Source organism: Penicillium alfredii (assembly GCF_028826965.1).
Source record: "Penicillium alfredii strain IBT 34128 chromosome Unknown utg000007l_segment0_segment0, whole genome shotgun sequence".
Lineage (NCBI taxonomy): Eukaryota > Fungi > Ascomycota > Eurotiomycetes > Eurotiales > Aspergillaceae > Penicillium > Penicillium alfredii.
Window position 1 is genome coordinate 1,130,866 of NW_026622704.1, and position 26,960 is coordinate 1,157,825.

Sequence of the window (26,960 nt, forward strand, 5' to 3'; positions counted from 1 at the left end):
CACAGTCTGGGCCGTCAACCAAAACGGGCAGAATCCAACAAAACTCGAAGATGCTTTTGATCCTGGGTCAGACAGAATTCTTGTGTTTGGAAGCGCCTACGGGCGGACGATGATTAAGTCGGGAGCTGCCCGGGCGCCTGACGAAGGCGGTGAGCTATTCTGCCGGCTTTGACCGCGTGGGAAGGAGCGCATTCAGTGAGGCCTCAAGTTTGTCCCCATTGTTCTATTGTCCTATTCACCACCCTCATTGCCCTATTGACCGGGCGAGCATGTCAGGGCTCAATTGTTCGCCTTAATAGTCTGATACTTCGCTATATAAGCGACCCCTGGTCCTACCCGCTGCCCTCTTCATCTTCCATCCGACTCTTCCTTACGCTTGCAATCCCCCTAACCCTCATACTTCAAATCCACTTGCGTATATTTCCCAATTCAACCTCGGTCACTGTGCGAAATGGCTGTTGAGCCTATATCGAATGGCTTCGGGGCCAAGGACAAGAAGGTCGCCTACTTCTACGACTCCGATGTGGGCAATTATGCCTATGTCTCCGGCCACCCCATGAAGCCTCATCGCATAAGAATGACGCACAGCCTGGTTATGAACTATGGCCTCTACAAGAAGATGGAGATTTACGTGAGTCTTTCATCTATATACTTTTTTTTCGCCATCTCTCGGTGCTATTTGATACCGGATCGTCGGCTAACATGAAAAACTCCAGCGTGCGAAACCGGCCTCCAAGTACGAGATGACCCAATTCCACACCGACGAGTACATCGACTTTCTGTCCAAGGTTACCCCGGACAACATGGATCAGTTCTCGAAGGAGCAAAGTCGATACAATGTGGGTGATGACTGTCCCGTGTTCGACGGTCTCTTCGAGTTCTGCGGAATCAGCGCCGGCGGCAGCATGGAAGGCGCCGCACGCCTGAACCGCAGCAAGTGCGATGTTGCCGTCAACTGGGCTGGTGGGCTGCACCACGCGAAGAAGAGCGAGGCCAGTGGTTTCTGCTACGTGAATGGTAAGATCTGAGGCTTTCTGGGACCATCATGAAAATGCTAACTCGACAGACATCGTTCTTGGAATTCTGGAGCTTCTGCGCTTCAAGCAGCGAGTTCTATATGTGGATATCGATGTCCACCATGGTGACGGTGTCGAGGAAGCTTTTTACACTACGGATCGTGTCATGACTGTTTCTTTTCACAAGTACGGCGAGTACTTCCCCGGAACTGGCGAGCTTCGTGACATCGGGGTTGGCTCAGGCAAATACTATGCTGTCAACTTCCCTCTGCGTGATGGTATCAACGATCTCTCGTACAAAAGCATCTTTGAGCCTGTGATCAAGAGCGTGATGGAGTGGTACCGGCCGGAGGCAGTTGTCCTTCAGTGTGGTGGAGACAGTTTATCGGGCGATCGTCTCGGTTGCTTCAACCTTAGCATGCGAGGACATGCCAATTGTGTCAACTTCATCAAGAGCTTTGACCTGCCAACCTTGATTCTCGGTGGTGGTGGTTACACCATGCGCAACGTTGCGCGCACCTGGGCGTTTGAGACTGGCATCTTGGTCGGAGAAGGTCTGGAGTCGGAGCTGCCCTACAACGACTACTACGAGGTTAGACCTTTACTTTCATATCGCCGAAATCACTTATCAAGCTGACTGAACTCGCAGTACTTTGCCCCCGACTATGAGCTTGATGTTCGCCCCTCCAACATGGACAACGCGAACACGAAGGAATACCTGGACAAGATTCGCAACCAGGTTGTGGAGAATCTCAAGCGCACGGCGTTCGCTCCTTCGGTTCAGATGACCGATGTCCCGCGTAATCCGCTTGTGGATGGCATGGACGATGAAGCTGATGATGTGATGGATGACCTGGATGATGACGAGAACAAAGACAAGCGCTTCACCCAACGCCGCTTTGACCAGTACGTAGAAAAGCCTGGTGAACTCAGCGAGAGTGAGGACGAGGAGGAGAACGCCGCCAATGGCGTCCGCCGACAGCCGAATGCTATCCGCCGCCGCAATCAAGCCAATTACCGAAACCTCGACGCAGCGGATTCTGGTCTGGACAGTGGCATGGCAACTCCGCATGCGGCGTCGTCGGTTGGTGACATGGAAATGGATACTGCGCTTGATACCAGAATGGCTGATGTCCCACGAAATGAACCTGACACTCGAGTTTCACCGTCTGCGGCTCCTCCTGCCACGCATGCTGAAGCTTCCGCCGGCGACGAGGATCAAATGGTTGTCGAAAATGAGGAAAGTCGCCCTTCTGCTGCCGCCTCTCACCAGCCTTCTCCTGCCCCGCATGATGAAGATACCACCATGGAGGATGCAGCAGCTCCGGTTGTTGAACCCGAATCCGCCCCGACTGAGCCTCAAGAGGAGAAGAAGCCGGTTGAGACATCACCCGCGGGTGAAGAAACACCCAAGGCACCTCTGTCGCCACCTCGAGCCCAAACGCTTGCCAAAGAGCCCTCCGAGCCTGCCGCTGAGCAGGGCGGCGAGGCCCCGAAGCTCGAAGCTGCTCCTGTTGAGGAATCAGAAGCACCCAAGCAGGCCACTCCAGAGCCTACCGATAAGCCTACCAAGCAAGAGGAGTAAATTGATTTCATATCGGATCTGGCGCAATGGACCATGGGGCAGGAAGGTGTTATCGGTTTCGCAGTTTCATAGTTTCACGGCAGCTTTGCACTTTGTTCTCTAGGTGGGGATGGAATGACGAGAATGGTTGATTCCCCGGGCCGCAACCGGCCAACTCAGCTTGATTCAACGGGTGGCAGATACGGGATAGTTCTACTCCTGCAGTGGATTGTTTGTGAGCAAAAACGGGGTTAGGTTGGCCACTCTCGTCGTGTTGCCCTGGTTTTCTTTTCCCCCCAAGTCCTTGTGTATGAAAGCAATATGGGACAGCAAGCAAAATATTCTATGTTTTCATCCATTTGTTCATTCTATCCCAGAGCTAGTTGTAAAACCCAGATCACTGCTTTGGAAGATTCGAGGTGGTGAAGCTGGGACTCACCGGGCATACTTGGTTGATATTGTCGCCTGAGGCATCAAATAATTATTGCCTAGCCTACAAGGCAATAATAATCTGCCCTAACACTAAACAGGCTAGCGTTAGGGCTCAGCAAGCCAGCCCACGACGGAGCGGATCCACCAATCAGCGATACAACAAGCACGCACTCTGCCCACAAGCGAGAAACCATCCGGACACAGGTTTAGCTCGTTGCCCTCTCGACCTCTTGTCGCCTTCTGTCGCCAACCCTTTACACCTATCTCGACGCCTTCCCGTGATACATAGCCATCATGTCTAAGAGAGGGTAAGTCGATACTCTACCGATGTCCGCCATCCAGCTGTGAGAATTTTTGTGGTCTGGGAGGGACCTTGAACCGGCAACGAATCCGCGACGCAAGCCTACAAAAGACAAAAATTCCCGGATGGATGGAACACCCAGAAAGGATGCAGAGTGCTAACGTGTGTTTTTTCAATTGAATAGTCGTGGCGGTGCCGCCGGCAACAAGCTCAAGATGACTCTCGGTCTGCCTACGTACGTTTTTTAATCCCCTCCTTTTGCAACACCAATTTCTTGCCGATTGCGCCCATCATCTCTACCGGTTCCCTTGCAGTCGTTTCCTTTCTTTGTGGGAGCATATATGTGGGAAGAAAATAGGCCGTGCAATTTTTCAAGGGAAGCCGGAACAAAGATTGGAAGGACGCAATTCATTACATCCACCACGGGGCCGAGAGAGACGATGGGACCATGACATGATATTCGAAAGAAACATGGAAGACTAACGGGGGTTTTTTTTTCTGTTCTACAGTGGCGCCGTGCTGAACTGTTGCGACAACTCCGGTGCCCGCAACCTGTACATCATCTCGGTTAAGGGTATCGGTGCCCGCCTCAACCGTCTCCCCGCGGCCGGTGTCGGTGACATGGTCATGGCCACCGTCAAGAAGGGAAAGCCCGAGCTCCGCAAGAAGGTCATGCCCGCCGTGGTTGTCCGCCAGAGCAAGCCCTGGCGCCGACCTGACGGTATCTACCTGTACTTCGAGGACAACGCTGGTGTGGTGAGTGATTTCCGCCATTGGAAGCTAGGAACTTGAAGATATTTTGGAATTGGCTTCGATGTCTCGTGTCTGTTCGACTATGTACTAATCTCGACACAGATCGTCAACGCCAAGGGTGAGATGAAGGGATCCGCCATCACCGGCCCCGTCGGAAAGGAGGCTGCCGAGCTCTGGCCCGTAAGTTTATCTACCTTTTGATGTCGTGTTGCAACTTTGGAAGGAATCCCTGCTAACATTGGTGTTTTTAGCGTATCGCCTCCAACTCCGGTGTCGTCATGTAAAGAGAAAAAACCGAACGAGAAAAAATTCAAGAAAAAGATCGATACCAAACAGGAACTCCCTTGAGAACCATTGTTGTCCCCGCCCTTCGGACAGGGAGGGAGGAAGAATGGTGCATGAGACAAATGGATTAAAATCGGGGGAGGAGGGGAGTCCATTTGAAACGAATCCAACTGTGTTATTTCGAGCCGGGTTTTTTCCCTCCTCTTTTTTTGTGTTTTTCACACGGAGTATACTTGAAAAATACAAGACCTTTCATGACACCTTCTCTTTCTCTATTCAGTGGCTGTGTATACTCTCGTGAGGGAGATAAGGAGATGATTTTGGGGTTGCAGAGCCGACTATTAGATTGGTACTCGTCTTAATCATCTCCTGTGGTTGCTTGTCTTGACCGAAGGCTTGGGCAGTCTGCAATTTACTATCCCTAGCTCTATCTATGGCTCTGGTGGATATGCCAAAGTATCAGAAGTAGAACATTGATGCGTCTATGCAGCAATCTATATGCAATATACATGGAGAAAAACATCGCAAGCAGATAATATATACAGCTCAGTTGATATACAGTTATTTTTTCAGGGCCTGCTCCCGACGAGCCTTGGGCTTTTTCTCAGACCGTCCCCCAGAGGCTCGATTCGACTGCTCCTTGCCAGTGAACTTCGCAGATTTCGAAGACACAGGCGCTCCCTTCGACGAAGACCCACGAGCTGTAAACTGTCCAGCGATAAACCAGAGCAGAGCCACGATCAGCGTCACCAAGATAAGCACATGCACCGCCCACCATATATGCTGCACGCCGGCGGGGCACATGGTGATCTCGTAGCGCCACTCGGCCAGAGCAGGATCAAACCAAGCCGACAGCAGGCCGGCATTGCCGCCGAACTCGCCCATCATCGAGCGGAGGGTCACTTCGCGGATCGAGGGCGAGGCCTTAGTTTGTGTGTGCTGGTTATCATTGTAGCATCTGGCGGCCCATTGCCACGCCTGCGAGGAAGGAGTTTCCGCATTGCTATCGCCGCTGTCTTTCTCTTGTCCCTGCAATGGGTCGTGGTCAACGAAATGCACTGCATCACAGCCGACGTGGTCATGGCCTGTGAGGATCAGCCCGTTTCGGCCCCAGCCTCCACCGGGCACGTTAGAGTCGCCGCTCATCCCGAAGAGGCCCTGCAAGATCCCGGTGCCGCTGGCATAGTCGCTCAGATGGTTCTGTTCGCGCAGACCGCCCTCGGTCCAGCGCGGAGTCCCGTTGTCGCCCTTTTTGTCGTCGGACTCATGGTACGTGGCATACGGTCCGTCGGCACAGATGCCGTCCTCCTTGTGCAGGGGCACATGTGTGAGGAGCAGCGTGAAGGTCGACCGGTCTTCTACCGGAGATAGACGGCTGCTGATCAGGTCGTTGAGGTATGTGTAGGTGTGGGCCTGGATTGCAGGAGACAGCGCGGGGCCGTCGAGGGTAAGAGAGTTGAGGTTGATCAGATGCAAGGTAGGCGTAATGGTTTGATCCTCGGCCGCCGATACAGGACCACCGGTTTCCGTGTCCGAGACATGAGTCCGCCGGGACACCGGAGGGTGCTGGAACCGCACATCCCAGTTAGCACGGCCGAACACGCGCTCGAAGCGTTCCATGCGCGCCTCGCTCACGTCGCCGGCATACCCGATGTCATGGTTGCCAACGATGTTGATCAACCGTCGTGGCCAGGCCGGGTCTGCACTGGGGCCAAGCGCTTCGAGGGGTGCATCATCCCCGGATTGGCCGTCACGCACAGCACCGGTCCGCGTGAGTGCGTCGTCCACGCGCTGACCACCCCGAAACACCCGCTCCCAATACCGCTGTCCCCGCCACGCAAACTCCTCGTCATTTATCCACTGGCTGCCGACCAGATCGCCCAGCACGGTGGTGTGCGTGGGCCGTGTCCACCAGAACAGTGTGCGGTAGATGTGCGCAAGGTAATAGTCGTTGCCGAGCAGATCGACCCGTTTCTGGAACGAGCGCAAGGCACGAGGCACGTCGTCCCAAAACAAGGAGTAGAGCCCGGCACCGACACTGGCGAGGACGTCGTGATCCAGGAGCGAGAGTGGTGGGGGCTGGGTGGTTGTGGATGCTTTGCTGGCGGCTTCTTGGACCGCACGCCAGTGCGAGCGCACACGTGGGATCAGCTCATATTCGGGGAACGGGAGAGAGGTGTCTCCTTCCAATTGGGGGTCTGCGAGAACGAGGAGTCTGAAGATGGCGGGTTGGTCCTCCGCTGCGGGCGCCGAGACTCCGAGGTGCTGGAGGACGGTGTTGATCACGGCATTCTGCTGGGGACTGCCCAAGCTTGAGCCATTGGTGTCTGCGGTATGGGGCTGGGGCAAAGGAAATGCACAGCCATTGAAAACGGGGTAGAGGTAGAGGTAGACGGTAGCGGCGACGGTGAGCGGGACGAGGAAGGTCAGCGCGCGCGAAAGCAGCACGCGAAAAGACATTAAGGCCCAAACTAAGAGAAAAGAAACATAAGAATCAGATAAAATACCCAAGAATATAAAACATATTGACCGGATTGAATGTTGAATGTCTGTGGGGGTGAGAGTGGAGGAGAAAAGGAGACGATCAACTCCGATAAGCGCACAACTCGATTAGAATTAAGCTATCCGCATACCCGCGTAAACATGAATTGAGCTAGTCAATCAGATTAAGTAGATTAAAAAGATTCAGCAGATTCAACTTCCATTTCACCATCCAGCCCAAATCCTTCATATCAACATGTAAAACAAAGGCCGGAGCCGAGAGAAAGTCGGAGCGAGGGGTATATCACATCAAACGCCAAACGGGCGAAAAGAGCAACAAAACAAATGGGGGGGGAGTAAACATAGCCAGAAATTCTTCGCAGGGCGCATGCACAGTAAAATATCACAAAGGAAATGAGAAAAGAAAGACATTATTTGGACTCGGTCTTAGCCAAGGGGTCCGGGAGCAAGGGCGAGTGTCCGGATTCCACTCCCAGAGGATTCGACTGCGGTCGGTCGGCGGCCTTTGGTTCATAGTCCTGGTCGACTTTGGCATCTTCAAAAGAGTTGGTGTCGGAGGAAATCGACTTTTCGATATTCAAGCTCTCGATCTGGAGCTCGGCGTTTTCATCGCCCTCCTCGATCGGAGGTTCATTCTCTGGGTTGGCGGGGGCGCCCATCAGTGCCGGAGGTCGCTGGTTCATCATCCGCGCTTGCTTCAGACTGATGGTCTTCTGCTTGTTGGTGGTCTCCACCGTATGATCCAAATCGCGCTCGATGGTCGCCTTCATCAGAGCCGCCATCCACAGGCGACCTTCATGGACATTATCAACCTGGAAGTAATGAATGGCCGGTTTGGTGAATTGGACGGTCCGTGAATTGCCCATCTTGGGGGGCACCAATTTGAAGAAGAACGGCCCATTACCATCTTTGTGGGTAAAGGACGCAAGGACCGACGGAGGGATGGACTTGACACCCCCCGAATGATCGCCCGGGCTGGCATGGGCTGGCAACGCCGTGGACCCGGTGATGGTCGCATGCAGAGCAATGATGGGATCATGGTCCGCCCGCAGCACACGGTGAGAGGTGATGTCGATCAAGCCTCTCTCCTCTGTATCATTCTCGGAATAGTAGTACGACAGACGGCGACCCCGAAGGACGAACAGGCGAGGCTTCCATGTCGTCATCAGATTCGAAGATCGTTTTTTCATCCATCCACTATAGTCACAGCCAATCATCTGTTCCTGGGGCGTTTTCTTCTCCAGTCCGCGAATATACGCACTGGTGTCTTTCTTTGATTTCACCATCCGAGGGCGACCTGACACACCGGTACCATCTGCAGCTTTCCCCGATCCATCCGTGCTATGCCGCTCCGAGCTTTTAGAGGTAGCCGACGGGGTTGTGGACCCGGTTCGGGCTGACATGGGATCATAGTCGCGCGGCGAGACTGGAGCAGAAATATCGATTCCTTTACCGACGACATCAGAGATGGCACGAAGACCCACTGCCCGCCGGAACTTGGGGCCAGCATTCTTCAGATTCTGGAAGTGCAGCGGCGAAGAGCGGGCGAAGCCTTCCGCATCTCCCTTTCCAACCAGAGGAGCAAAGCTGGCGAAGAATCCGGGCTTGCTTTCAGTGGCGGAGGAGGGCTGCGATTGATGCCCGCTTTTCTCGGAAACGCGCGTGCTCAGACTTCGGAGCCGGCTTTTAGGGGGCGGGGTGCCATGGTAGGCTTGGGCTGCAGGAGAGACATGCTTGGCCGCATCGCGGATCGAGTCGACACTGCTAATTCGAGAACGGCGGCGATTCGAGAACTTGACCCAACCCGCATCGTCGGTGAAGCTTGACTGACGCGAATGAGTGATGCTGCCTCCGGTCGAACCGCGCTTTTGCAGAACCCGGCGATTTCGGCGCGAATCCACCTCGGTTCCTGAGAAGTAGCCCCGGTCCAAGTCATCATATTGCTCAGAGGTGGTGATGAGCGAGTCGGGCTCGGTGGGTAGCGGGCTTCGGAAAGTTCGCGGGCCATCGGACGTGGTGCCCAACGAGGTCCCCGGGCGAGAGGGCAGAGCTCCAGTTCCGGTATTTAGGGTCCAAGCCCGGTCAAACGACGGTTTCTTCGGATGAGAGCCATTGATCGCGTGGTCAGACATGCCACGATGAGTGGAATCAATGGAGGAATGGCGGCGAGTGTGATTGAATTCCCTGATCGATGCTGCAGAGATCCGTCGCGGCGAATCATGGCCATACGGAGGAGTGTGGGGGGTGATGGGAGAGCTGGTGTTACTGGCCAACCGTGGGTGTCCAGTAGGAACCGAGGCTCGAGGCGGACCGTATCCTGAACCCATCTTGTCGGAGAGGGATGGAATTCGGGGGAGAAGAGGTCCCGTGTGACCAGCACGGGACAATGCGCGTTCGTCAGCACCGGCAAGGTTGGTGGAGCCTCCCAACTGCTGAGCTGGTTGCTTCAGGCCCTTGACCTCCTCTTGGAAAGCTTTCACCTTGTGCCAGGTCTTGAGCCGTTTTCCCATCACGCCAAAGTCGAATTCCTTCATGAAAATAAAATCTTGGTCCATGTCGAGAAGAACATCGCCTGTGATTTCTTGCTCTTCAAAGAGGTCGCAATGTCTGGGTTCCACGCCAAGGCCACGCAGATGCTTGGCCGTCTCAGTCTGATTCCATTTGCGCACCTGCTCTTCGGTCGGCTGGGCCCGATCTTCATCATCGGTCTCGTGTCCGTTGATGAACGAAATGCTTTGGGACAGGTGGCTGCTGTACTCGCTGCCAGAATCATTAACCGCTTTCGGTTCTTGAGTTGAGATGCTGTGGCGAGGAGTATTCATATCGGTAATATGTTCATCAATGACGCTCAAAGTCTCGTTCATGACCGGGCTTTCCTCGCCGTTGATGTGGCTGTCGATTGAATTACGGAAGGTTTGCTGGATATCGGCTGCCAGGCTGGGGCGCGGCAGCGGAGAGGAGGCAGATCGCTGTGGCTGCGGAGAATCCACCTGCGGCGGTTGGATATCAGAGGCACTGGCGTGTCGCGATGCCTGGGGGGTGGTTTCGCCACTAGCGACCGATGATGGTTCTGCCGATGCCGCCGGCTCCATCTGCGCGGGTGACTCGGTTGTCTCGGACGCGACAGTTTCTTCAGGGATCGAGACCGTCAGAGGTGCCTTGGTGTAATTTGAGGGGGCAGCCCGGGTGTAATCTGCAAAGGGAAGCTTAGCGATGAGGTGCTTCACGGGTTCAAGTCACGCGAGCGCATACTGCCTGGAAAGAGACCGGTTTTGTCTGTGTCGAGAAGTTTGCCCAAGTACCATCCGTCGCCAAACTCTTCGTCGAGTTCGACCAATTCGATTTTTTCGAGAGGCTTCAAAGTGAGTTCATCTTCACCGCGACCGCTGAATTCATCTAGGGGGGTTGGGTATGAGCGATGCGCTTCGCAGGCAGCCGAGATGAAGAGGGGAGGGGGAGCGTGCGCGCGAATGTCGCACACGGCGGTACTTACGGACGACCTCCAGGATATCACCTCGGCGAACACCCTGAGGCGGCAACATGGCAGCCATTTCTAAAATTTTCGGATCCCGAAAGCACAGGGACTAGAAGCGAGAGGGAGCGAGAGCTAATGAAGCTGACAGACGTGAATCGCACATGGATGCCCAACAACCCTTGCGGGGGGTTTGGCAAAGTGAGGCGCCCGCGAGAACCCGGGATGGAATCTGGAAGAGAAATGTGAGGGCGCGGGAAAGGGGAGAGAATGTCGAGACAAGAATCTAGCGCCGTTTAGGTTATTACCACACGCGCGGGGCTCGGGAAGCACTGACCTAATTTTTTTCTTTTCTTTCGCCAACGGGTCGATCGATCTCAGACGTGGAGATCTCGCATGCCGAGGGGATTCCAGGAATGGAGAAGACTAGAGAGACGGAGAAAAGGAGGAGAAGAAAAACAAGAAGAAAGAGGAGAGGAAAAGGTGAGAAAGGAGGACAAGGAAGAATCGAAGATAGAAGCCCAAAAACCCAAAGCCAAGTGACGTGTGTGGGCGTCAAAAGGCGAAGGAACGGGAATTGCTGAGGGCGTGTTCAGCTTTCCGATGAATCCGGCGCGATGAACACGGCCATACTAAGGAGATTATGGAGAGTTATGTTAGATCACTGTCATATTTGAAATTTGAAATTTGATATTTAATATTTGACCTATTTCTCAGAACATACTCAAGATGCTAAAGAAACTAGTAGATCCTCTAACTATTCTTCGCGCATATGATTCATCACTATTTCTGCCATCTATGTATCCAACTATGAAACTCATGAAGCTATGTAGCTAACAGTACCTGCAGCAACCTTGGAAACCTTAGAAATAGATCTCTCTATTTTTTGTTCTTTTTCTTTTTCTTTTTCACTATCCTATTTCTGTGTAGTTTCGCTACGCGCGCGCCTTCTCGAAAATTATGTCAAAGAAACACCCCGGTTCGTGGGTCTCTTTGTTTGTCTCTTGTATAAAATAGACCCACACTCTCCCCAAGATGCATTTTCTCTATTCATGATCCATCAGATCACGGCGCCATGTCTCCCCGATCGAGCCGTGCCGATCTGAGCTTCGAAGAGTCCAACTCCACCGCCCGCAGATTTCTTCCTGGTATGCGACGGACGTGGATGTCCGGGCGCAGCCCCAATACCTCGCAGGATCAGCCCGACCGGCATCTTTCTGCCCACGCCTTAATGTCTCCCGTCACCCCCGGGGCCATTCTGTCGGAACCCTCGTCTCTCCCACCTATTCCGCCAGTCAATTCCCCTGCAGATAAACCTGATGCCTCTCAAACGACCGCTCTCCCGTCTCCCGTGCCGAGTGCGAATGAAAACCCGAGTTCCGTGAATTCCAATGTCGCTCCCGAGAACCCGACCCCGTCTGTGCCCTCAAATGAGCCTGTCACAACCCAACCGAGAATTGAAGAACGTGCTGCTCCCTCCCAGTCCCAGTCGGGCTCACCGGTCGCAACGTCGACAGCGAGTCCTGCAGTCAGAGTAATCGCCCAGGTGCACGGAAATGCGGTGTCAGGGCTCCCTCAACCACAGCCCTCGTTTGCGCAATCGCCAAATACACTGCTCCTCAGTGATCAGACATGGAAGTATTGGCATTCTCACCTGGACCGGCTGGTGAAAGACTTGGACCAACAGAAACAATTGAGCGAAGCCGTTGGATTCCCTCGGGTCCATCTACTGCGAGAGGCGTTTGCGAAGCGGGATTTGATTTATGTAGTGCTTCATCAACTCTACTGCCGCTGGTCAATTGACCGCAAAGTATTATTGGACCAGTTCGCAGTGCTCCGGAACAAGCAATGCGAAGATGGAATGCATGTGCTAAGCCTTCTTCTGGAGAACAAACAGAAGCTCCCTTACCCAGTGCTCTTTGGCTTCGCTCATTTCCCGAGATCGCCACAGGATCTCATGCGCGACGCCTGGTACAGAGCAAAGGTCCATGAAGTGGCTCTTTGCCTGTCGCGTCTGGGCGCCGAATGGAGTATGGTTAGCACCCACCTCCGTCGCCCGCCCCTAGTTGATGAACTCAGGCAGAAGATAACAGTGCTGTCGTCGACGCTCCTGTATGTGATGTTTATCTCGCTATGTCGCCTGCACTACGATGAGCGCTACTTGGGGGACCTACAACGTCTATTTTGGGTTGACTTGGCGGAAGTCTCACAGCGTTTGGCCTCGGGATCTGGGGACGCCATCGCTGTGCAAAATTCCCGTCTCAAGTTGATTCATGAATACCAACGGTTTCCACGGAAGACTGTTTCGGTTCCACCTGTACAGGAACCTCAGTCTCAGTCGGTGATGCAGCCTTCTCAAGTCGAATCGCCGGCTTCCGCAAGCGATCAATCATCTGTTCCAAGTTCAGCCGTCTCCGCCCCTTTGGTTTCTCCCCGTCAGTCTCCGGGCGGGTTCGCTGCCCCTGGGCTGCACAGCTCGACTCATTACATAGCACAGACACAACCGGGGCATCAAGTACAGACCCAGTCAGCCCGTTCAGCCATGGCCTATCAGGCACAGCCGCAGTCAGGCCCACCCCTAGTTTATCCATCAGCAATATCGTCAGCCAATACTGCTGTGAACCCGTCGCAACCACAGGACTTTCAACCTCCGGCTCTCTTGAATACCTCCGTTCAGCATCTCGGAGGTCCAGTTTTATCCCAGAGCCCACAAGCCCGAGCGGTCAGACGGCAGTCTTTGACCTCACAATCTAGTTCGCCAGACACCCGAGTGCCTCCGAGACAGGCGTCTCAGCCTTCGCTTGTCGCCAACTTTTTCCCACCGGCCGGATACCGAGCACCGCAGACAGTGCAGCCGAATCCGCTCCGGCTGGGACTTCACCAGGCGCATCTCCGCGACCCTGTCAAAAAGCTCTTGGAACTAGGTCCAAATGGAGAACCGATCGAGACAGAACTGTATTATTTCCTCGGCGGCTTCTACTCGCCACCGAAATTTCTCGACCCTGAGGAATCGTCCCACACCTGGACATTCTATATTTCGAACGCCGATTCTCAGAGGTTCCCCCGTACCGTTGAGAGAACAGACGGACAGCGTGCCACACAAACCTTCCAGCCTGGTTGTCGGACGCTTCGCTTGCGATCTATCCGATTACACCCTTCCAAAAACGCGCAGAGTGCCTGGTCCACCGCAGGCACCGCCTGGCCCAGTGTTTTCTATATCTTTATCAACCAAAAGGAGGTATTCGTGCGGCGCAAAGTTCATAATGGCAAAGATCTCCCCCTGGACATCACCAACCATCTCCGGGAGGGTGAGAACAAAATCACAATCAACCTGCTCCTTGGCCCGGATGAGTGCAAGAACCTTCGATATGTGTTCGGCATAGAGGCCATGGAAGTTTCGGGCTTTTCACAGGTGAAGGGACTGGCGCGGTTTATCTCGGTTGCAGAGTCCCGTGCTCGCATCCAGAAGCGTCTGTCGCCGACCACAGACAATGACGAGCTAGCCGTCGTCACAGATAGCCTGACCATCGACCTCATCGACCCTTTCATGGCTCGAGTTTTCGACATTCCCGCCCGCTCCAGATTCTGTGACCATCAAGAATGCTTCGATCTCGACACCTTCATCCGAACCCGGAAATCGGTGTCTGGTCCGACACCGATGGTCGATAACTGGCAATGCCCGATCTGCAAGGCTGACGCCCGTCCCCAGTGTTTAATCAGGGATGATTTCCTCGTCGAGGTCCACCAAGAACTCGCCCGCACAAACCGACTGGAGGGCATTCAGGCCATCCAGATCAAGGCCGATGGGTCTTGGACTGTGGTTCTCGTCAGTGATCAATCACATAGCCTACAGAATCATCTGCATGGGGATTCGAGGATGCTGAAGCGCAAGGCCGATAGCACACCACAATCGGACTCGAGGGCAGTGCACCCCAAAAACGAAGAATCTTCTTCTGAAAGAGCTTCTCAGCCTCGGACACAGGAGCCATTGGTCATTGAAATAGACTAGTGTCCTGCTTATTCGAGTGGTGCTTCAGTGTCATCGCGTCTTTGTATGCTTTTCCTTTTCCTTTTCCTGTTTTTTTTTCTTGTGCTTTGCCCTTTTTGCGTCGCAAACGAAAGATACCCTTGTTTGTTGTCCCCATGGCAGGTCGTTTTTCCCGGTCTCATTGTTGTTGAAATGGAACTTTATGGATGTTTTTTGTGTTTATGTTCATTATACCACTTTGTTTGATTCGTTTATTCCCTTGATCTCTGCATGGTTTCTTTTGTTGGCGCACTGCTTATGGATCTATGGATGGGATCTGCCGTAAAAGATACAGGCTATCTACTGCAACCGAACTAGAGACGCTATGGGCTTCTCGAGTACAAAGAGAGAGAAAGTGTATATCCACGAGATTAAAGTAAATGAGGGTTGGAATAGACGCAAAGGGTGGATCTTTTGCCTGTTGACATGCCCCATCGGAGTCATCAGCGAGAAATCGGCCACTTGGCCGAGGATCTTTAATACCTACAACATGCCTGGCATCGAAAGGTTTTATAGCTAACACTTCTGCAATAATGGAGATGAACAAATTTCCTTCGACCACAGGACCTTCTCGACGCGCGACAGCCTGCATACAGTGTCAGAAGCATAAGGCACGGGTGCCCCCATTCCCTCTACTAAGACTTACAAACTGATGGAACCAGGTACGATGTGCCCTGCCCGACAAAAAGCCACCATGTCGACGGTGTCTGGCCAAGCAGCTGCCGTGTTTATCAAAGAAGGATCCTACTCATCTTCTGCCAACTTCTGATCATGGGTACGTCCCTCGAATGGGATATAGTGAAGGAAATTCATTTACTTACTTCTCAATCAGGCTGCTAGATGCAATACTACATGATCTTGGTACCGTCCCTACTGCTGTAAATGAGCTTCGGGGTGTCGGGGACTAGCAGAGCTTGCCTCCTTTGTAGTCGCTTCTGCTCTGGCGGAATTGTGTGCAGGAACGAAGTCTACACAGAGTGATAATAGGGAAACACAGTCTACCCTCTCCTCTGGTTCTGCCGACATCAACGCTGAATTGATTGATGAGAATCCGCCGGCACCAAGTCGCGATGAGGCCACCGCGAGCCAACCTCCCATCCAGTCCCTCTATCAAATCACCCCCCTTCGGAGCCTGCGCTCGCAGCGACTAGATGATGCGGCCATTCGCCGTGGGCCCAGTGATTTGATATCGCGCAAAATGCTGAGTATTCGTGATGCAGAGGTATTGGTGAATAACTACTTGCAACGAACGGACCATTACCTCTACGGGATAGCGAGTGAATATGCCAGCTTGGAAAATCTCCGGCAAGCTTCGCCGCTTCTCCTCACAGCCATCCTAACGGTGGCAGCGCTGCAAAGTCCAGACGGGCAGCAGCAATACCGGGTCTGCTATCCCAAGCTCCGCAGGTTGATTGCAGATTTTCTATTCTCTGCGGTGGTCATCTTGGAAGACCTCCGGGGCCTTTGCATTGCGTGCTTCTGGCTGAGTGATATCTCGTGGTCAATCCTTGGTCTTGCCATCCGGCGTGCAGTCAAGCTGAAGCTCCCTAAATACTTCTCTATGGCGGTCGAATACCTCAAACCGGAGCTGTCACCGTCGGTCTCAGATCAGCTTGCTAGGAGATTAATTGACGGTGTGCGGTTGTGGTACTTGCTCTATGTTCGTGATCAGCATCTGGCTATACTCTATGGACGCCGTTCGATACTGCGCGATGGCGAAGAAATCCAGAATTGGATGCTGTGTCTAGCAGTTTGGCGTGGCTCGATCACGGATATTCGGATCCTGAGCCAGGTTGCCTTGTTGCAGATTCTTCGGTCTATCCCGGAGATCTTTGGACAGGATTCTAAACGCCGTGTGCCAACTCTGCTCAAGTCGCAGCTGGATGCTTTCAATCAGCAACTGGACCTCTGGGTCACTCACTGGCTGGGTATCTCTCGTAAGTATATCCAGAGCCCCTCATCATTCCATATACTATATCTCTTCAATTCTTCCCGTCTACTCAAGTCCTTCTTCCTTTTAAACTAAATTATACTCCTTGGTTCAAAAGAAAATCACCTGATAATCGGCACCTACCCAAGCAAAGCCATCACCCTCCACCACCACTTCTCCAAACTCCTCGTCTCCTCACACGTCTTCCGCGGCATAGGACCAGACCCCAGCCAAGACCCGCTCCCAACAAAATCCCAAGACCTCGCCGCCGTGGCCATCAACTCGGCCAAATCGGTCGTCGAGCTAACCGTGACCGACCCAGACCTCATCGACGCATACATCGGCATCCCGCACTCCTACCACACGATGATCGCATTTGCATGCTCGTTTCTAATGAAAGTCGCCACAAAATAACACCTCCACATCGATCTATGTTCTTCGCGGGTCGTCGTCGTCGACATGATCAAGCCCGTTATCGAACTCTGCACTCGTGCCCGCTGCACCGAGTACCACCTCGCCCAATGGATCGGACGCGGTCTGCAAGCGCTGCTGACGAGCTGTCTGGAAGCTCCTACTCGCCAACACAGTCGCCCAGCGGGGACTTCTAGCCCGGAGGATTCTTCTCTTTTGGCTTGTTCATAGTTGCATTCCTCTCGTGCGTCGAACCATCGTTCTCCTTTGTGCCCTCCTGCAGGAGAAATCGGGCCTGATCTCGATGGCGCATGGGAGACGGCTGAGGCGATGATGTACAGTAATAGTCCTTCGACGGCTTTCTACCATACGCCCGGTTTGAACATGTCTTTACTAAACTCACTGTCTCCCTGTGAGAGAAACTTCCCGGTGGATTCGACTGTTGAGTTGGATTTCCCATGGGATCTGTCTTTGGCGTATGCGTCGCTAGAACACATGGGGCTAGGACTATTGTGACCTATTTGAGCTGAGAGTGAACAAATACGTAATTGTGTCGAGACTGCCCGGAAGTGACATTTGAAGAGCCCAGGTCTACTCTCTGTACATCGAGAAAAAGAAATGGTGGCTATCTAGAAAGAGATGGCCATGATTAAAGAGCCAGGGCTGATAGGATCAAGTCGCATATTGGAACTATCGACCTCAAAACATCCAGATATAACATTATATTGGGGTGTTATTTGGAAAATATACCGAGGAGCTATATAGAAACTACTTCCTGACTCTGCGAACATGACTGACAAGATTCTCAATGACGCCCTCAAAAGCCTCCTTCTCGCTTACCAGGCCATCTCGTCGCTTGAGCCAATACTCTAGAAGCTCGCTGGCGCGTCGCGCGACCTGCTCCAAATCATGGACGTGCCGCTTCAGCTCGGCATCCGTCAGGCCGCTAAGCGCGGCATCGGTGGTCGCGCACAAGCGCCGCACTGCAGAAAGATCCATGTCCGGCGGTGGAGGCGCGCCGCGGCGAGAAGTGGTTTTCTGTCGAGTGGAGGCCTGTCCTATCGAGGCGGCAGTGTCAGGGTCATTCTGGGAGGCCTCACCCTCCTTGCAGGACTGGCTGCGGGACCGACCCCCTGGCGTCGTTGCTCCCGAGCCTTCCAAGTCAATCGAAGGCAGAACGAGCTTCTTTTGTTTCGATGCAGGGAGGATCTCATCGAGGTCAACGGGAACACCCAGAGATACAAGGAAAAGCCGGCGGATTCGAGATTTAACCCAATTTTGGGGCTGGAGAGGCGGAGGCGCAACGAGCTGGGACCAGAGGGAGAGAGAACGCTCGGTGCTGAAGATTGCGGCCGAGTCAGGGATGGGTTCGACAGCTGGCAAAGAACCGAGGTCTTGGGAGGCAGGAAGAAGACTGTCGAGGGAGCCCTGGAGAGCGCTGAGGAGTTCGGAAGTGGTTTTGAAAGCGTCAAAATTGGTGAGAGGAGGCTGACACGCATTCAGTGTGAGTCGGAGGGTGAAAAACGAGTGCTAGGCCTGGGCACTTACGGCAGAGGGTGCGTGAGTATGCTGAGGTGTTATACTTCCATCCGTGGGAGCTGCCTCAGCAACCTCCGCACTGGGTTCTTGGAAACCATCATCGAAATTACCAAAATCATCATCGCCCATGTCATCTTGTTCTTCTACAAATTCGTCAAAGTCGTCTGCGGGCGGTTGCCCTTCTCCCCCGTCAGTATTATGTGTGCCGCCCATCAATGTCGATTTTTGGCGAGTGTGGGTGGGAAGTGTGGTGCTTTCTGATACTGAAGCATCGGGGATGGTTTCCACTGTGTCCGGTAACGTGTCACTAGGCGAGCGTCGATGAGCTCGTGGATGTGAAGAAAGCTCTTCCTCTGCGGACAGAGATTCCACTTGTGACAGCCGAGTTTCGGGAACTGTTGCGGTCGTAGAGCCGGTGTCTTGGGATATAGGGTCCAATGATGGTGGCGTTGGGCTGTCCCCGGGCTCCGAAGTCTTCGTGATCACATCTGGCACAGCATCCGCCCGGTGTTTGTCAAAGGCCTCTGTTCCCGGGACCTCCCCGTAGCTGGGTGTGCTTGGATCCACCTTCTCAACCATTGTCTGTGGTATGGGCGAATCTCCGGGGGTCAAGGACACCGCCGGGGAATGACTTCTGCTGTGCGAGCCTTCGGGGACAACTTCAATCTCGTCCGGAACCGCATCCTGATCTCGCTTTTCAAATGCCAATGTACCAGGAATTTCGCCATGCTGGACGCTGCTGTCAACCCGCTCCACTCGAGTTCGTGGAACAGGGGAAGTGCGACCGCGTGGTTGCGAATCGGTATGGCCTTCACTGGCGTCTGAGAAGTGATCCTCTTCGCTGCTCGAAACTATACCCGCGCCAAATTAACACTCTGTGGATAGAGCAGGATTAAGGGTTCAAATTCCACAACCATACCATTATTGCCCTCAGCTCCGGCGTCTTCCATCTCTGTAGTCTTGCTGGGTGGTTCCAGATACGAATTGGAGGGATCAGGCAACCCCTCCGACATAGTTGCGGTCGGATTCAGGGGTTGTTCATGAACGAAGAGAGTAGAACAAAAACCATCCAATGCAGAGAGTGTCGTGTGCAAGATGTGACGATGTTATTGCCTGCCCACGATCGATCCGAGTCTAGACATGTCTGCCTCAGGCGTCACGTTTCTATGGTCAGGCAGTATGTTTGCCTGATTGTTGGGGCGTCAAATCCAGCGCGTATCCACTCTGAAACTCCTTCCGATTTATTATTGCTTCAGTCATCCCTCTGCTTCGACTCTGACCTTCCCCAATTGTGTCGCTGGGATCCATCTATTCAAGAGATTGCGCCCCATCTCTCAGGGTCCTGCGGTCTTCTCTACAGGATCCTCACTCTTCCCCTTCCGCGTCGGTCGCTCGCTGTTTCTTCGACTGCTTTTTTTCAAGCTCGCCGATTCCCTTGACCGCGCCCAACGCAACATGTCCTTCTCCTTCGGCACACCGGCCTCCAGCGGAGCTCCCAGTGGAGGTCTCTTCGGTACATCAGGCAATGCTTTCGGTTCCAACCAAAATACCTCCAAGACAGGGACCGGTGGTGGTCTGTTCGGAAATGTAGGAGCTTCGTCAACGAGCGGCGCTGCGTCGCCCTCGCTGTTTGGAGCTACCTCGACAGCGGGCCAGACCCCGTCACTGTTCGGAAATGCCGGTGGATCTAACGCCCCTGCTAGCGGTGGCTCAGGCTTCAGCTTTGGTGGTCAAGGTCAATCCGGAAGTGGCACCAGTACCTCCCAGTCTCCGTTGTTCGGCGGCACTCAGACTCCTAACAAAACCACGGAGTCCACCGCGCCGGCTCAGACTGCGACTAGTGGGCTCTTCGGAGCGGGGAAGACTGGAGGCAGTTTGTTCGGTAACACAACCTCGACTCCGGCTCCGGCGGGAGGTTCTTTGTTTGGCAACACCTCCACAACCCCTGCTGGCCCTCCCCCGGGATCCAAAACTCCCAGTTTGTTTGGCGGCATGAATGCTGCCCCCGCTTCGAACACTCCTTCGACCGCCGCTTCTTCAACTACCCCGGCCACCTCGCAACCCCAATCATCTGGCGGCCTTTTCGGATCTGGGACCCCCTCTACAGCCGCAAAGCCACTATTCGGAGCAACCCCTGCCGCTCCGCCTAGCGGGGGCCTATTTGGCAACGCCAACAAAGACAAGCCGGCCGAGTCGACTACTCCGACCACGGCTGCGGCCAGTACTCCCAAGCCTCTCTTTGGAGCCGCCGCGACCCCGGCTACTGGCGGTGCGCAGAGCGCGCAGACATCCTCCCTCTTCAAAATGCCTCCTGCTAGCGGCGACTCTGCTGCTAAGCCCGCGTTTCCTTCTCTCGGAGCTACTCCGGCCACTACGACCGCCGCTTCCCAGCCCTCGGTGGAAACTCCCTCTACATCCACAGCCACTCCTCAGGCTTCTCTGTTCTCCGGACTTGGAGGTGCGAGCACCACATCCGCGGCCACGCCGTCGTCCACGCCAGCTGCTGCACCAGCTGGGGGAAGTTTATTTTCAGCGCTGGGTGCACCCAAGTCAACTCCATCTACCACTCCTGGCACCACGGCTACTACTAGCACTGCTGCTGCACCTGCCGCTACGCCTGCTGCTCCAGCTGGTGGATTGTTTGGCAAACCACCCGCCTCTGCGCCATCTACTCAGCCCGCAGCTCCTGCCGCGGCCACCACTACTGATCCCAAAGCTAGTACGACCGCAACCACTGGCGCAGCCACAACAACTGCTGGTGCTACGGCTGGTGCGCCTGCACCTTCCGCCCTGGGCCAATCTACGACAGGCCCTCCTCCCCCAGCTCAGTCGCGCCTGAAGAACAAAACCATGGACGAAATCATTACCCGATGGGCCACCGATCTGACCAAGTACCAGAAGGATTTCCGTGAACAGGCCGAGAAGGTCGCCGATTGGGACCGGATGCTGGTGGAGAACGGCACCAAAGTTCAGAAGCTGTACGGTAGCACTGTGGATGCAGAGCGGGCCACTCAAGAAGTTGAGCGTCAACTGGCATCAGTAGAGGGCCAACAGGAGGAGCTGGGCTCGTGGCTTGACCGCTACGAACGCGAAGTGGATGAGATGGTTTCCAAGCAGGTGGGCCCTGGCGAGTCCCTCCAAGGGCCGGATCAGGAGCGGGAGAGAACGTAAGTACCATTGCATTTTTCTCTTCTATTTCCTCTACAGGAAGAACTTACTCTGGTCGATAGGTACAAATTGGCCGAGAAGCTTTCGGAGCGGTTGGATGAAATGGGCAAGGATCTCACGAGTATGATCGAGGAGGTGAACGGAGCTTGTGCCACCCTGAGCAAAACCAACCGCGCAGACGAACCGGTATGTAGAAAACTCCCTGCCCTTTCTGAACTATTCATGCTAACCTGTCCCTACAGATCTCGCAAATTGTTCGTATCCTCAACTCCCATCTGTCCCAGCTGCAGGTCATCGACCAAGGTACCTCGGACCTGCAATCCAAGGTGGCTGGCGCCCAGAAAGCAGGCCAATCCATCTCCTCGCGTCTTGGATATGGGTATGGCAGTCCCGGGGTGAATGGAAATGCCGCCGACGACTTTTACCGTTCCTACATGGGACGGCGGTAGATAATCGTGGGATGATGGGTATCTAATGGTGTTTAATGATTTCAATTGGAGATTCTCGTCTACGTCGCTCCATGGTTTCCTTCGCTTTGGAGAAAGAACGAATCAATGTGCCTAGGGATTCTATTTTCATGGGGTTTCGTTTTTCCCGCTCTTTGCTCCTTTGTTCTAGAAGATCATTCTGGGGCGAGCGACATTTTTTTTTTTGTGTACATCTGATCTGGTACCCCTACGGGCAGGTAATCTGACAATTGAGCCAGGCATGTATTTCTGGTCTCTTTCAACTGCGATTTCAGGAGTTATAGTAGTCCGATGCAAGGTACACGAGTCATTGACAGCCCGATGCCATGCCCTTGGCGTTTCATACATTTTCCCTGATTGGCTCACAGTGCAGTCTGGATTGGGAAACTAAATAACCGCCGATATAGTTGGAAAGCACATTTGTATAAGAAGTTGTAGTTCACGGTAGGACTTTTGCTATATTGCAATTAGGCCGATAAAATAATATTCAGTGAGCTTCATAATTCAATTCTCGATTCTTGGAAAAGTCTCCCTTAAGCTAAAGCTTGCAGCCGTGGATCATCTCTAGTGATTGTGGTAAATGTGATTCAAGATCCATTGTACTTTGGTGGCATCTTTGTCCAAGTTCAACATTGTGCCCCCTTTCACCCCCGACCCCCTTGGTGCCCAGTTGAGAACACCCTGGTTGACATCATCGTACTTGTAGACGCGCAGCTTCAAGCCGATGGCGACTATTCCATACACAGGAGTACGATTTGCAGGTCGACGTGTGCCGTGAGTATTGCTCAAATATTCATCTAGCTGGTCGACAGCTTGCCGCCAAACAGAACTCTGAGTAGAAGCGCTGGGTCTTTTGCATTGCACGATGAGAAATTTTGTCGCATGTGTTGCAGTGCCGCGGTAATGGTAGGTGTGGAGATCAGAAAAGCCGTACGCGCCGGCCTGGGAACTATGCCGGTCTTGGGGGCGTGTGATGAATCCCTGGGAAACAGGAAACTGTAGCCCTAGAATTGCATTCCAAAGCCCGTACTGAGTTGATTCTGGGTCTCCTGGCCGAAGCCGAATAAGCTCCATCTCTTGTTTGATGGCGTGATTGCTCAAGTACTAATAACAGTTAGCAACCCATGCATAAGATAATTGATGTTGTTTAGCTCACGGTGGTCATGATGAAGGTGTTTCTGGATATTAGAGAAGCATCGAATATTCTCTGATAGAATATCTGGTCTTATATAGATATCTCCTTGTGTATAGGCACCATTCCCTACTTAGGCACTACTGATCTATTGCTGCCTACCTATAATTCAATTTGAATTCACCTTTAATATATATCAGCCTAGGAATAGTTATACACATATAATAAAATCCCCGCTTAGCCCGCGCCTGTACCTGATCATCTTCATGATTGTTGACTTCTTCTCGGGCTGGCGGGGATAGATACCTGTTTACGTATGAGCGGTTTGCGCTGGTGTTGGATGCTGTGATGATGTTTCTGGCTGTGGCTGTCTTCAATGTCTGGAATCCGGGGTTCTTGCTTCCCCAGGCTGCTCAATATGCGGAGGATCAGAGTATGCCACAGGGTGAAGATGGACAGAGGGAAAAAGTGATTGTCGAGGGGAATAGCCTTCTTTCCCTTGAAGCTTTGCAAATCTGTACAATGGTATTAATGTAGCCTCGTCCTGAGCTTTAGCCCTGGGGAAGTTACGAAGAATACATGGATTGCAGTGGCTAGTTGTCACCTTTCCATACAGAAGGGGTTCAGGATATCAATGAAGTTTGGAAATATGGCAAAATTGTATGGTCTAGTCACAGACCACTAGCGATGCGGGCTCGAGTTATGAATACCAAATGGCCGGCTAAGTAGAGCGGAGATAGTATGATACACAACATTCAGGGTGGCTCTTGATAGTCAAGATTTACTGGCCGGCGCCATTTTGCTCCTTGGTCAATTTGTCACTGTAGAAGTCAGCCCCATCGTTCAGAGGGTTCCACAAAAGAGAATGCTAAACCACATACATGTGACCCTCGAGCTCGTCAAGGTGTTTGCGCTGCTCGGTGATCTTCTTCTTCAGCGATCCCAGCCTGCCACACGGGACTTGGTTAGTCACTGCAATTTTATTTTGGCTGTCGAGGGCTGGGGGCCACTCACTTCTCCAGCTCCTTCTCACGGATGTAGATGGCCTCTTGTGCGGCTTCGCGCTTGGTGAAGGCGTCACTAACCACAGACAGCAATATTAGCGACGGTCATCTAGAGATGATGTCATCCGACTGCGGTAAGGCAGCTGGGCTGCGCCTACTGTTGCGGCAGCCAGCCACCATTTGAAAGTCAAGAAGGCCTCATGCATGAAATATCACATACCTAGAAGCCGCGCCACCACTCCGAGGAGCCCCGGTGTCGCCCTCGCCCATCCGGGGGACGGCGGCGGAGAAGGATCGTTGAAGTACTGCCCGGTTGGCAGTGACCATGGGTCGAGCAATAGCCTGGCGGAACATTGTTGGGAATTATAACGACGAAATGATTGAGGGAGAGAAATATGCCACAGTAGACAGAGCAGACAGAGAGAGGGTTCCAAGAAGCAGGGTAGAGCTGACAGTCACATCGGATGACGACACGTGCCAAGAAATATCATGTGATCCAAACACGGGGTGTCCGGATCATGTGATATGATAACCTAAGCCATGTCAGGTGAGCCGAAATTTCTGTCGATAAGTCGGTGGTCTCTCATTCGACTTGTATGGCTTATGAGGGGCCATCTACAGTGAATCTACGGGAAGTGTGTGTATGGCCTTAAGGATTTATGAGGGGTTATAGCAATAGTCCCCGTGGATGCTGTGTCTAGAGGGTTTCTTGCCAGTATTCTACAGGCCTGAAACAACAGGGCATCTTGCAATAACAATCACCACGGATCTTGGATGTGATCTCGAATGAGGCGCAAGTAAGGAACTCGGGGCGATTGGCGGGTGTGGCATGGGGGATGACGCTGGGTGGCCCACCGAACCACACAGAAGACTGTGTGTACAAGAGAGCGACGATGCCCTCAGGCCCAACTTTTACAGAGGAAATAAGAAAGAGACAGGAACAAAAGACGAGTAGATAATTAAAATTCACATAGTAAACCCCAAGGGATTTACTCCAGCTGTCAGTTTAAAAAGCGAACCGAAAAGCCTCGCGCCAGACGTAAATAATCCCAACAACACCGCCTTCTGGTCCCCCCCCCTCCTCCCCTTCTCCTCCTTCTCAACTCTCTCCCACTTCCCTTCCCCCCCTCCCAATCGATTCTCCTCTGATTCCATCCAACTCCCTTTCTCCTTTTTTCTCTCTTCTTTAAACAGGTAAGTATTTACCGTTGATTTGGTCCCTCAATTTCCCCTTTCCCCTACTCTACGGGTCACTGCAAAACCCACACACATCACGCTCTGGTCCGAGACGGGATCAAAACATCGAGAGCAATCCCCCACACAAATTCCTTGCCTACAAATTCTCCTCTGTGGAATCGCATCGATGTCTATCGTGGTGTCCACCAGGTCTCGTTTCCTTGTTTACCCGCTGAACCGTTGCCGCGACCGCTTGCCTGCGACACCCAACAACGCACAGCTGGGGTGGAAACGAGGCCGCGTGGCCATCACCAAATGGCCATGATTATCGTTTCTTTTTTCTCGGAGAGCTCGATGATCTGTGAAACAAAAATAGATGGGTGATGAACCAGAGGAATCTACCCCCTGGACCCCTTGGTCATACTTGTTGAGGGGGGCGATTACCATCACCTACCCCTCCCGATCGCCTGCGTGTACTGCTCTTGATGGCGTGATCTTTTTGTCCATCTCCAACATCTCATCCCAACAAAGTGATCGATGAACGGGTGACTGACTTCGAATTTTGGCTTAAATTAGAAAAATCTCTTTTCACCATGGGTCACGAAGACGCTGTCTATCTCGCTAAGCTGGCCGAGCAGGCCGAGCGCTACGAAGGTTTGCTTTCCCCCCATGGTCTTTTTCCGCCTTGCCAAAACAAAATTTGCTAATCATTTGACAGAAATGGTCGAGAACATGAAGGTCGTCGCCTCGGCCGATGTTGAGCTCACCGTTGAGGAGCGCAATCTCCTGTCTGTCGCCTACAAGAACGTCATCGGTGCTCGCCGTGCGTCGTGGAGAATCGTCACCTCGATCGAGCAGAAGGAGGAGTCCAAGGGCAACGAGTCCCAGGTCACCCTGATCAAGGAATACCGCCAAAAGATTGAGGCCGAGCTTGCTAAGATCTGCGATGACATCCTCGAGGTTCTGGACGAGCACCTCATCAAGTCCGCCCAGAGCGGCGAGTCCAAGGTCTTCTACCACAAGATGAAGGGTGACTACCACCGCTACTTGGCCGAGTTCGCGATTGGCGACCGCCGCAAGGGTGCCGCCGATGCTTCCCTGGAGGCCTACAAGGCTGCCACCGAGATCGCCCAGACCGACCTTGCCCCCACTCACCCCATCCGTCTCGGCCTGGCCCTGAACTTCTCGGTCTTCTACTACGAAATCCTCAACTCGCCCGACCAGGCCTGCCACCTGGCCAAGCTTGCCTTTGACGATGCCATTGCTGGTAAGTCCCGCATCGGGAATACAGGGGGAGGGAAGACCAGGACTAACGTAGTGTGCAGAGCTTGACACTCTCAGCGAGGAGAGCTACAAGGACTCCACTCTCATTATGCAGCTTCTCCGGGACAACCTGGTAAGTCAAGAATCAGTTCATCTACATAGTTCTGTCAAATCTAATGATTACTTTTCCAGACCCTCTGGACCTCATCCGAGGCCGAGCCCGCCCCCGAGGGCGGTGCCCCCGCCGAGAAGAAGGAGGAGGCCCCGACCGCTGAGGGCGAGAAGCCGGCCGAGTAAAGAGAGAACCCCTAAAAAGACTATGTTGATGGACTCACGTCCTTGGGGCAAGATGGGAACAACCGAGAGAGGGAGCGCGACGGGTCCTCCGGTACAAGAGAATAGAGTGAAGGAAAGAGGAGAAAAATGGACTGTAAGAAGCATTGAACTGAACCTGGATTTTGTTTTCCTGCTAGAAGAGGCCCCGAGGAGGCGGGGAGAGGATCCATGCTTTGTTGGTT

General features: G+C 53.3%; 11 protein-coding genes across 11 annotated transcripts; 6 read left to right on the forward strand and 5 right to left on the reverse strand.

The window, feature by feature from the left end:
* Positions 1 to 451: 451 nt before the first annotated feature.
* Positions 452 to 2,601, forward strand: rpdA (histone deacetylase RPD3; the record flags this gene model as incomplete). Its single annotated transcript, XM_056655681.1, has 4 exons — positions 452 to 631; positions 717 to 1,017; positions 1,067 to 1,608; positions 1,666 to 2,601. 4 exons carry the CDS (start codon positions 452 to 454, stop codon positions 2,599 to 2,601), a joined length of 1,959 nt encoding a protein of 652 aa, XP_056511294.1.
* A 705-nt stretch (positions 2,602 to 3,306) lies between these two features.
* On the forward strand, positions 3,307 to 4,350 carry NUU61_005100 (60S ribosomal protein uL14; the record flags this gene model as incomplete). Its single annotated transcript, XM_056655682.1, has 5 exons — positions 3,307 to 3,320; positions 3,498 to 3,548; positions 3,823 to 4,069; positions 4,169 to 4,246; positions 4,318 to 4,350. The coding sequence occupies 5 exons, from the start codon at positions 3,307 to 3,309 to the stop codon at positions 4,348 to 4,350; spliced, it is 423 nt and encodes a 140-aa protein (XP_056511295.1).
* Positions 4,351 to 4,912: 562 nt separating this feature from the next.
* NUU61_005101 (uncharacterized protein) lies at positions 4,913 to 6,811 on the reverse strand (the record flags this gene model as incomplete). Its single annotated transcript, XM_056655683.1, has 1 exon — positions 4,913 to 6,811. The coding sequence occupies one exon, from the start codon at positions 6,809 to 6,811 to the stop codon at positions 4,913 to 4,915; it is 1,899 nt and encodes a 632-aa protein (XP_056511296.1).
* Positions 6,812 to 7,263: 452 nt separating this feature from the next.
* Positions 7,264 to 10,404, reverse strand: NUU61_005102 (putative polarized growth protein (Boi2); the record flags this gene model as incomplete). Its single annotated transcript, XM_056655684.1, has 3 exons — positions 7,264 to 10,046; positions 10,106 to 10,249; positions 10,347 to 10,404. The coding sequence occupies 3 exons, from the start codon at positions 10,402 to 10,404 to the stop codon at positions 7,264 to 7,266; spliced, it is 2,985 nt and encodes a 994-aa protein (XP_056511297.1).
* Positions 10,405 to 11,400: 996 nt separating this feature from the next.
* NUU61_005103 (MIZ zinc finger domain protein) lies at positions 11,401 to 14,334 on the forward strand (the record flags this gene model as incomplete). Its single annotated transcript, XM_056655685.1, has 1 exon — positions 11,401 to 14,334. The coding sequence occupies one exon, from the start codon at positions 11,401 to 11,403 to the stop codon at positions 14,332 to 14,334; it is 2,934 nt and encodes a 977-aa protein (XP_056511298.1).
* Positions 14,335 to 15,123: 789 nt separating this feature from the next.
* Positions 15,124 to 16,696, forward strand: NUU61_005104 (fungal specific transcription factor domain-containing protein; the record flags this gene model as incomplete). The annotated part of the gene is made up of 3 exons (XM_056655686.1): positions 15,124 to 15,127; positions 15,282 to 16,289; positions 16,401 to 16,696. 3 exons carry the CDS (start codon positions 15,124 to 15,126, stop codon positions 16,694 to 16,696), a joined length of 1,308 nt encoding a protein of 435 aa, XP_056511299.1.
* A 765-nt stretch (positions 16,697 to 17,461) lies between these two features.
* Positions 17,462 to 19,245, reverse strand: NUU61_005105 (DUF5102 domain-containing protein; the record flags this gene model as incomplete). The annotated part of the gene is made up of 3 exons (XM_056655687.1): positions 17,462 to 18,181; positions 18,242 to 19,083; positions 19,152 to 19,245. 3 exons carry the CDS (start codon positions 19,243 to 19,245, stop codon positions 17,462 to 17,464), a joined length of 1,656 nt encoding a protein of 551 aa, XP_056511300.1.
* A 442-nt stretch (positions 19,246 to 19,687) lies between these two features.
* Positions 19,688 to 21,849, forward strand: NUU61_005106 (putative nucleoporin Nsp1; the record flags this gene model as incomplete). The annotated part of the gene is made up of 3 exons (XM_056655688.1): positions 19,688 to 21,399; positions 21,463 to 21,586; positions 21,643 to 21,849. 3 exons carry the CDS (start codon positions 19,688 to 19,690, stop codon positions 21,847 to 21,849), a joined length of 2,043 nt encoding a protein of 680 aa, XP_056511301.1.
* Positions 21,850 to 22,431: 582 nt separating this feature from the next.
* NUU61_005107 (uncharacterized protein) lies at positions 22,432 to 23,032 on the reverse strand (the record flags this gene model as incomplete). The annotated part of the gene is made up of 2 exons (XM_056655689.1): positions 22,432 to 22,971; positions 23,024 to 23,032. The coding sequence occupies 2 exons, from the start codon at positions 23,030 to 23,032 to the stop codon at positions 22,432 to 22,434; spliced, it is 549 nt and encodes a 182-aa protein (XP_056511302.1).
* Positions 23,033 to 23,780: 748 nt separating this feature from the next.
* NUU61_005108 (uncharacterized protein) lies at positions 23,781 to 24,357 on the reverse strand (the record flags this gene model as incomplete). Its single annotated transcript, XM_056655690.1, has 4 exons — positions 23,781 to 23,820; positions 23,881 to 23,946; positions 24,014 to 24,079; positions 24,224 to 24,357. The coding sequence occupies 4 exons, from the start codon at positions 24,355 to 24,357 to the stop codon at positions 23,781 to 23,783; spliced, it is 306 nt and encodes a 101-aa protein (XP_056511303.1).
* Positions 24,358 to 25,772: 1,415 nt separating this feature from the next.
* On the forward strand, positions 25,773 to 26,739 carry artA (14-3-3 adaptor artA; the record flags this gene model as incomplete). The annotated part of the gene is made up of 4 exons (XM_056655691.1): positions 25,773 to 25,833; positions 25,898 to 26,446; positions 26,505 to 26,575; positions 26,635 to 26,739. 4 exons carry the CDS (start codon positions 25,773 to 25,775, stop codon positions 26,737 to 26,739), a joined length of 786 nt encoding a protein of 261 aa, XP_056511304.1.
* Positions 26,740 to 26,960: the final 221 nt, after the last annotated feature.